Source organism: Clarias gariepinus, chromosome 7, assembly GCF_024256425.1.
Source record: "Clarias gariepinus isolate MV-2021 ecotype Netherlands chromosome 7, CGAR_prim_01v2, whole genome shotgun sequence".
NCBI lineage: Eukaryota > Metazoa > Chordata > Actinopteri > Siluriformes > Clariidae > Clarias > Clarias gariepinus.
In genome coordinates, this window is record NC_071106.1 from 36,798,279 (window position 1) to 36,807,675 (window position 9,397).

Sequence of the window (9,397 nt, forward strand, 5' to 3'; positions counted from 1 at the left end):
TGTATTTTTTGGGTTTTTCTCTAAGCATTGCACTGTATGATCTTTTGTTGAATGAGCTGGGACATCCCCTCCTGGGGAGATTGAATTGTTGAGCTTCAAATGTATCGGAAATGGTTTTATAACTCTTTCCAGATTGATGTGCTGCAAAATTGTTTCTCTGTAAGAGTTTTTTTTTTTTGTTTTATATAAAATGAGTTCATTGTACTCTCTTCCCCTCTTCCTCTTGAATCTCATAATAACATGTTAAATCTTGATGCTGCTTCCTTCCTGTATCGTCTTGGATTTGATATTAGCATGCCAACTCTTAAACTTTCTCTTTCTCATTCTTTTTAAATTGAAAGGGGTTTCTTTAGCAAAAAAAGTCTGACAAACAACAGCGACCTCAAAGAGAAGGAAGTGAGAAGTGTTTCCTCCTGCCCAAGGAATCACATGATTAATTAGCAGTGGTGCAGATGTTGGCGAGAAAGTTGTTGTGAACTACAGCTTTGTTTTTAAGCCACCTGGAGCTCAAGCCCATGTCATGAGGAATGTTTGGAACAAGCACACTTTCAGCCCTTACCCTCTAAGGCCTGGCCTTTACTAAGTTATATCCAGTTCTGTCAAAGGGCCGTCTATTCAGCTTTTGATCCTCCGCTCAAACAGACATGTGATTCAGGCCATAAATTCAGTTCCATTCTTAATTAATTTTTCCTCAAAGATATTCAGGGATCAGTTTAAAGCCTATAAATTGTTGTGTTGTTGCTAGGTCAATGGAGTTCTCACAACAACCTCATCAGACGTGTGCTATGACCATGGTAGGTATGTGCCATGGTGCAGAAAAATGTATTAAGTATTGTGTAATCCATACTTGTAATGCACATTTTTCTATTTTGTCCCCATTCTCACTGCATTCAGTATTTTTAGGAAAACAATCTTTGACGCAGAATGAAGAAGAAATCATTTAAAACTATAAAATGATGATAATTTTTAGGTCAGGTCAAAGTCGGACTTTTGAACACTACAAACTATCTTTTATGTTTTTGTAATGCCAAGAAAGCTACGCTACATACAGTATGTGATTACAGATAGTAACATACGAGGGGTACTCAAGTCAAACGTGGAAATGACTTGGAGCGAGGTCAGGACTGTATAGGAGCTGTTGGTCAAACCAGGCTGTTTTTTTCCTGACTGAATGTTCGTTGGACGACTGAAGTTGAGTCCCTTCATCATTCACGGGCAAATGGCCTAAGTGCAGCTAAGACTCTCATCACCACGCTGTGCTTGAAGTGTTTTGTAAATGTCAATCGGTTTTACTAATTCATTCACGAGATGGGGTTCGACATCCCTTGTAGATTTAATTGTAAATATAATCTAATAAGAACTATTTTTAGATGTGAAGACATGTTTACTTTCATGCATACATTTAAGTGTTATATTATTTAATGTCTTGTTTTCAACAGTGTTTTAAAAGTATGATTTGCATAATGTGCTCCAGTCGTCGTCATCATCATCATCTTAGCGGTCTTATTTTTTGCCTTATAGTCATGAAGGTGTATTTTATAGGTCATTTTCACCTTAATGGGAGCTTTTAACCTTCACAGAAGCTGTGCTCTATACATAGAAAACCTTGACAGATGCTTTGTCAATTATTTACTCGCTATCTGGCACTTTATGACAAATCTGATGTATTTCAACAAAGACATTCTTTAATATTGTAGTAATTAATTCACAAACACACAAATGCATGCTATTTATCCCACCTATCCTGATATTTGTCGAATATATTTTCCTTAATGTAAATACTGTAATTTAACAGCGAACAATAAACTACCAGGACACAACAATAATTAATTGTCTGGCATACTCAACTTTGAGCAATATTCTTTATTTAGGCCTTTTGTGAAGTCTCTACCTAACTTTAAGGTTAATTCTTTCTACACTTTTCTTTCTGCTTTCTTACCATGGGTGCTTTAGTACTGTACGTTGTGCAAACATCCATATTGCTGTAAGCGTTTATTTGGCCGAAGATGCCGACCATCACCTTGCTTTTTAAACGTTTGGGGCGATAAAGAAGATGAAAACACTGTTAACACACATTTGCTGCTCTGTTTGATTGTACTGATTGTACAAAAACAGCACGAAGAAATACACTGTAATAAATGAAGCATGAGACAAGTAGACTGCATTTTAACCCTTAAATCTGACCAAATAATAACAACAATAATAATATGCTCATTTTGAAAGCAGACAGATTTGTTCCGACAATACAGCACAGGTCAATGATGATTATTAAAAAAAAATACATGTTTATATGGAAACATGCTGGTGTGTGTTAATAGAGAGGCATCAGACTTCAAACTGTGTACGGTATTTGTCTTTTTAGATATGTCAGGTAGAACAAAAGTTATCATTACTTTTATAACGTGAAAATCTTAATGAAACATAAGAATAATGTCGCAAAAATGTAGATCTCTTAATATGAGCAGTTTATTTTTCTTTTTAGGTCACAGAAACAACTGAAAACCATAAAAACACCAATGATCATGTGTGTCTGTGCTTTTTTTTTTTGCCTGTGTGACCCCTTTTTAAAAACATTTTCAATTCTTTAATATAAAATAAAACCCAGTTCATTATATTGCCAAGGTCATCCTGAGAAAAATTATGTCACTCCATACTGCACAATCCTGAGCCCTGTACGTTTATTTTAAAAAAAACATAGGGTTTTAAACGTACACATTGTGTAGTCATACCACTGGCCCAAATAAAATAAATAAATTATTTTTTTCGATATTAAAGACCAGCTTTCGAAACATCTCTTTCAGAACAGAACATTTTTGCTTTGAGTACACTCCATGTGTTTGTGTTTTCAGTATGACGTTTTGTACTCTTGATAAGTTTCAAGTCCTTCTATTTGTGTTATTTTAGTGTGTGTTTGTAAGGCTTCGCTTCATGCATTTCCTAATGTTTTTTGCTTCCGTGGTAAACCCTATGCCTGTGTTACCCTTCCCCATGCCCATTCCCTTTTTATCATGCCCATGATTATCCTGTCAGGCTGCACAATAACCACTGCTATGTTTCATAATTGGGGTTTCTGGATTTTCATAAAAAAATAATAATAATAATAAAAGTTAATTTTGCAGCACAGTTGTATCCTTCCTTTTCTAACAGCATTTAAAAAACATTAAACCTAAAAGTAACAATTCCAAATAAACCTGTGGAGAGTCAAAGAGCTAGGAATGTTAAAATTATCCTTTCTACCTTAAACAGAATGATGACGTTTAATTAAAAGAAAAATGGTAAAACATTAACAAAATCATGACCTGATGGACCTATTAAAAGTTAATCAAATTCAAATTTTATTTGTCACATACACAGTACGATATGCAGTGAAATGCTTACACGAATGCCAGTGACCTTAAAAAATAATAAAAGCTTATAAATATGAATAAAAGAAATACATTAAAAAATGCTGTACAAAGTAAAATATACTGTAATAAAAGAAATACGTTAAAAAATAAGATTAACTAGTGAAATGTACTGTACAAAGTAAAATATACTTTACAAATAAGAACAGACTATCAATATAAGTATAGAAAAAAAATAGAAATAGAAATTAGTCAAAACAGAAATTTAGAATTTTTGAAATGGCTGGGGTGTGCAAATATGCATAAAAAGTGACTTCGTAAAGTGTCTTATTAAAGTGATTTGTGCAGTGGTCCATAGATGAAAATATAAATATGTAGTGCAAGTGTGCACTGAAACAAGCAAATTTTGGTGCATACAGTCATTTTTAGCATAGAATTATGTGTCTACTTTTTGCATGCCTGTGTTCTGTACATGTTTTGGATCTACATACGGATACAATAAAATAAAGGGGGAAAATGGCATTGATAGCCTATATTCTATTTAATTTATAATAGGCTCATCATTATCTCTCTATGTAATCCAAGTAAGAATAATTTATTTACTTGGTAGTTAAAAAGACTGCGTATGTGTACAATCTATTTATTAGAAATAATCAACAATGAACCTATCTGTTCTGTAATTAATGTGTGATGATTAAGGTTTGAGTGTACAGTAGTTGGTGAAATTGAAGGCTGTGTCCCAAACCTTATGGTAGCACACTAAAAAGTGGCCCAAGATATTATGCCCAAGCAGTCATCACATGTTTTTAAGTAGAGTGTGGTTTGGAATGTAGACTTTCTCTCTCTCTCTCTCTCTCTCTCTCTCTCTCTCTCCCTCTTAAAGGAGGAGCTTGTTTGTTTTAAAAGCAACATTTAGAACAGAACCGTGCAGTTTTCCCTTGATTCTTTTTTAATGGATACATATGCATTAGGCTACTTCATACACATTTTAACTAACCTGTTAATAGATATCTAGAATGTTTAGGAGGCATTCAAACCACAAGTGGGTTCAACATCATTCAGGATGTTAAAAAACTGATCAGAGATCATCTAAAATTACACAAAAAGTGCAACTTACAGTTCTGTCTTACAGTTTTGTCATTTAAAACTTAAGCTGTCTCCTTGTGGATTTATCCTAAGAATAAAGGTAAGAAAATATGTTTTTTAGTCTTTTTATGTAACATGTTGACATTTAGTAAGAACATAGTCCACTGACATATAAAAAATCAATTAATATTAATTCGTGACCTGTTTCATGATTTTTTAAAATAAATTTTAAAATGCTGAGGACATCAGAAATATGCTGTTTCTGACATAAACCACTATATAACCACTATATTTAAAATATAAGAAGAGGTAAAATCGTACATCTGGCTTGACTCCCTGTAAAATGTCGAAGTCACGCAAGTTTTTAACTTTATTATTTTTGTCCAACAAAATTTCTCCACCTAAAGCTCTATAAAGCATATCTTGATTGCGATAATTAAAGTGACCAAATTTAAATTTTAAATGTTTGCCCTTATTTTAAATATTTAAGGATAGGTCCAGTGTCCAATACACGATAATATTTATCAAAAGAATTATTTAAGCATGTAAGTACATAAACTGAATTGTCATAACATTACAATGCAAAATATCAAGCCCAATATTGTGTAGGTTCCCCTTGTACCGCCGGGTCCACAAGACCTCTCAGGACATTAACGTCTAATCCTTTGGGTGCCGTAGGATGCAGGGTGGGGTCTCCATGGATCGGACTTGTTTGTCCCGCGCATCCCATAAGTGTTTGATTGAATTGAGACTTGGTGAATTTGGAAGCCAGATCAGCAACCTTGTACTCTTTGCCTGCTAAGCATCATATGTAGGCTGGGTGTTCTGATACCTTTCTATCGTGGCTACATTTGCGTTTCTGTGGGATTGGACCAGATGGGTTGCCCACGTTCCTGTCACTAGTTTACTCATATTTAATTAACATAATTAATGTTCCGTTCACCTGGTGCTGGTGGTGTGAGTGTTGTCGCTGATTGGTGTATACTGTACTCTTACCGAACAGTTCCTTGGAGGTCCTTTTGTTTGGTTCCTAGTTCTTGCTTTCTTATTAGGTCCTATTAAGAACTTTAAAAAGAGTTTAAAAAAGAAGCGTTCTTTTTGAATCCTAAAAATAAAAAAAATTAAAGAAAGAATCCTATAGGGTGTAATATGGAACATTTATCTAAGACTGCACAGATGGACAGACATATTTTATGGTCAGAAAAAAATAAGTGTAAGACCCTACTTAGGTTCTTTGATTTGTCCCAATGGAAAAACTGTCCAAATGAGAAGGTTTTAAAAAGATCCCAACACCTTAGTGTTTTCTTCAAGAAGTACCTAGTAATAATGAATTGGAAGCTTTTAAAAATAGGGGGGAAAAAGGGTTATACAGTTGTGGTTAGCAGGTCCACACACTGATCATGAACACTAATGTCAGGTCAATATTACTGTAGGCCTTAATAAATGTTTTTTTTTTTTTTAGAATTCTACAACATACATCTTTAATAGAAGAAAACACTATTACTAAAAGCAATACAGAATAAAAAATATACAGTGGTGTGAAAAACTATTTGCCCCCTTCCTGATTTCTTATTCTTTTGCATGTTTGTCACACTTAAATGTTTCTGCTTATTAAAAACCGTTAACTATTAGTCAAAGATAACATAATTGAACACAAAATGCAGTTTTTAAATGAAGGTTTACGTTATAAGGGGAAAAAAAATCTAAATCTTCATGGCCTTGTGTGAAAAAGTGATTGCCCCCCTTGTTAAAAAATAACTTAACTGTGGTTTATCACACCTGAGTTCAATTTCTGTAGTCACCCCCAGGCCTGATTACTGCCACACCTGTTTCAATCAAGAAATCACTTAAATAGGAGCTACCTGACACAAAGAAGTAGACCAAAAGCACCTCAAAAGCTAGACATCATGCCAAGATCCAAAGAAATTCAGGAACAAATGAGAACAATAGTAATTGAGATCTATCAGTCTGGTAAAGGTTATAACGCCACAGTGAGAGCCATTATCCACAAATGGCAAAAACATGGAACAGTGGTGAACCTTCCCAGGAGTGGCCGGCCGACCAAAATTACCCCAAGAGCGCAGAGACAACTCATCCGAGAGGCCATAAAAGACCCCAGGACAACATCTAAAGAACTGCAGGCCTCACTTGCCTTAATTAAGGTCAGTGTTCACGAAAAAGAACATTAAGGCTCGTCTCTATTTTGCTAAAAAACATCTCAATGATTGCCAAGACTTTTGGGAAAATACCTTGTGGACTGACGAGACAAAAGTTGAACTTTTTGGAAGGTGCGTGTCCCGTTACATCTGGTGTAAAAGTAACACAGCATTTCAAAAAAAGAACATTATACCAACAGTAAAATATGGTGGTGGTAGTGTGATGGTCTGGGGTTGTTTTGCTGCTTCAGGACCTGGAAGGCTTGCTGTGATAGATGGAACCATGAATTCTACTGTCTACCAAAAAATCCTGAAGGAGAATGTCCGGCCATCTGTTCGTCAACTCAAGTTGAAGCGATCTTAGGTGCTGCAGCAGGAAAATTACCCAAAACACACCAGCAAATCCACCTCTGAATGGCTAAAGAAAAACAAAATGAAGACTTTGGAGTGGCCTAGTCAAAGTCCTGACCTGAATCCTATTGAGATGTTGTGGCATGACCTTAAAAAAGCGGTTCATGCTAGAAAACCCTCAAATAAAGCTGAATTACAGCAATTCTGCAAAGATGAGTGGGCCAAAATTCCTCCAGAGCGCTGTAAAAGACTCGTTGCAAGTTATCGCAAACGCTTGATTGCAGTTATTGCTGCTAAGGGTGGCCCAACCAGTTATTAGGTTCAGGGGGCAATTACTTTTTCACACAGGGCCATGTAGGTTTGGATTTTTTTTTCTTCCTAAATAATAAAAACCATCATTTAAAAACTGCATTTTGTGTTTACTTGTGTTATCTTTGACTAATAGTTAAATGTGTTTGATGATCAGAAACATTTTGTGTGACAAACATGCAAAAGAATAAGAAATCAGGAAGGGGGCAAATAGTTTTTCACACCACTGTACATAAAGCACAATAAAATGTACTTGGATGTCCCTTAGCAAGTTCACTTTTGTTGGCCATCAACAAGTGTGTTTTTTTCTTCAACAAGTTCTGTTCGATTTGACCCCCGCTTTTTGACATAATTGGTGGTGTTCCAATAAATTTTCTGGTGTCTTGGTACGGACATGACTTATTAACATGTTTCACAAATTGTCGATAGGGTTAAGGTTCCGAAAGCTTAAAATTAGCCTGCTTTTTTACTTCCACAACCTTTTAGGAGTTCTTCCAGGATTGCTGAAAAGCTTGGAGGTTCTCCTCCTCCTTCATTTTTCCAGCCACTGGAAGCAAAACAGCCCCAAGGCATGATGCTACCACCATCAAATGTTTAACACCTGGTGCAGTTTTTTTTTTGGAGTGGAGTGCCTTCCCTTTTCTCCTACAAATTTTCTTATGGTCCAGTCTTCCTTTAAAAGCCTATTTGGTTAGAAACCTATAAAACTTTACTTAATGGTTGTTTTGGTGTTCCTTGAATAGGTGAACATTTTTCAATTCCCAAAGGAGCACTTTGTGGTACTGTCATGATACAGAAATGTTTTAAGGCTTTTACAGCAAGTGTCTTTCTGTAATTAAGATAAATGTAATGTAATACAGAAGGTCTCTATCTCTAATGCTGTCTTAATATGTTACAGTTTAAAGAGTTCAAACTGCTGCTTCACCATGAACACCATGGAGCCCAGGTTGAGTATCGACCATATTGACAATGTCACCCTCAACGTGACAGCCAGTGACATGAACGTGACAGGCATCGCCCATATCATGATCCCTCAGGAACTGTTCCTGATGCTGGGCTTGATAAGCCTCGTGGAGAACATCCTCGTTGTTATAGCCATCATCAAGAACACAAACCTGCATTCTCCGATGTACTACTTCATCTGCTGCCTCGCCGTGTCAGACATGCTGGTCAGCATGAGCAACGTCGTGGAGACGATGTTCATACTGCTCACGGACCACGGCCTTTTAAGTGTGACGGCAAAGATGCTGCGCCACTTGGACAATGTCATCGACATCATGATCTGCAGCTCTGTGGTGTCCTCGTTGTCCTTTCTGTGCACCATCGCAGCTGATCGCTACATCACTATTTTCTACGCCCTGCGCTACCACAGCATAATGACCACGCAGCGTGCCATCGCCATCATCGTGATCGTTTGGCTGACCAGCATCACCTCCAGCTCGCTGTTTATCATCTACCACACCGACAAAGCGGTCATCGCCTGCCTCGTCACCTTCTTCAGTGTCACGCTGGTTTTCACAGCGGTTCTCTATTTGCATATGTTCATCCTGGCATACGTGCACTCCAAACGTATCATGGCTCTTGATAAAAACCGGCGCCAAGCCACCAGCATGAAAGGCGCCATCACGTTGACCATCCTGTTGGGGGTTTTTATCATTTGCTGGGGTCCGTTCTTTCTGCACCTGATCCTAATCCTGACATGTCCAACAAACCCTTATTGCAGGTGTTACTTTAGTCATTTCAACCTTTTCTTAATTCTCATAATATGCAACTCTCTTATAGACCCTTTGATTTACGCGTATCGGAGTCAAGAACTGCGAAAGACGCTTAAGGAAATAGTTTTTTGCTCTTGGTGCTTTGTCATGTAAGATTCATTGAGTGACTCTGGATACAGTTTCCACCTGTAAAGGCTACGAGGTTGACGACCTGGCCTTTGACTTTTAAACGTAATTACAGCCTTTGTTATTTATCTGTTTCAAAAATGCACATATGTAAGCTGGACTGAAGTGAAGGTCCGGTTTGCTGTTACAGAAAATGGTGCTCAAGTGGCAGGAATGCTCTCCTAAATGCTCTCTAATTCAATGTAATGAACTCGTGTTAACGAGTTAACCAAGGACTTGATGATGTCCGTCTAACACTGTTTGTAAAAAT

The 9,397-nt window shown here is 36.8% G+C and overlaps 1 protein-coding gene across 1 annotated transcript; it reads left to right on the plus strand.

The window, feature by feature from the left end:
• The first annotated feature begins 8,172 nt into the window (after nt 1-8,172).
• mc1r (melanocortin 1 receptor) lies at nt 8,173-9,114 on the plus strand. Its single transcript, XM_053500464.1, has one exon. The coding sequence runs from the start codon at nt 8,173-8,175 to the stop codon at nt 9,112-9,114; it is 942 nt and encodes a 313-aa protein (XP_053356439.1).
• Nucleotides 9,115-9,397: the final 283 nt, after the last annotated feature.

Excerpts from the sequence above, each read along its gene's own strand:
- mc1r (XM_053500464.1), top strand. The coding sequence starts at position 8,173 with ATGAACACCATGGAGCCCAGGTTGAGTATCGACCATATTGACAATGTC.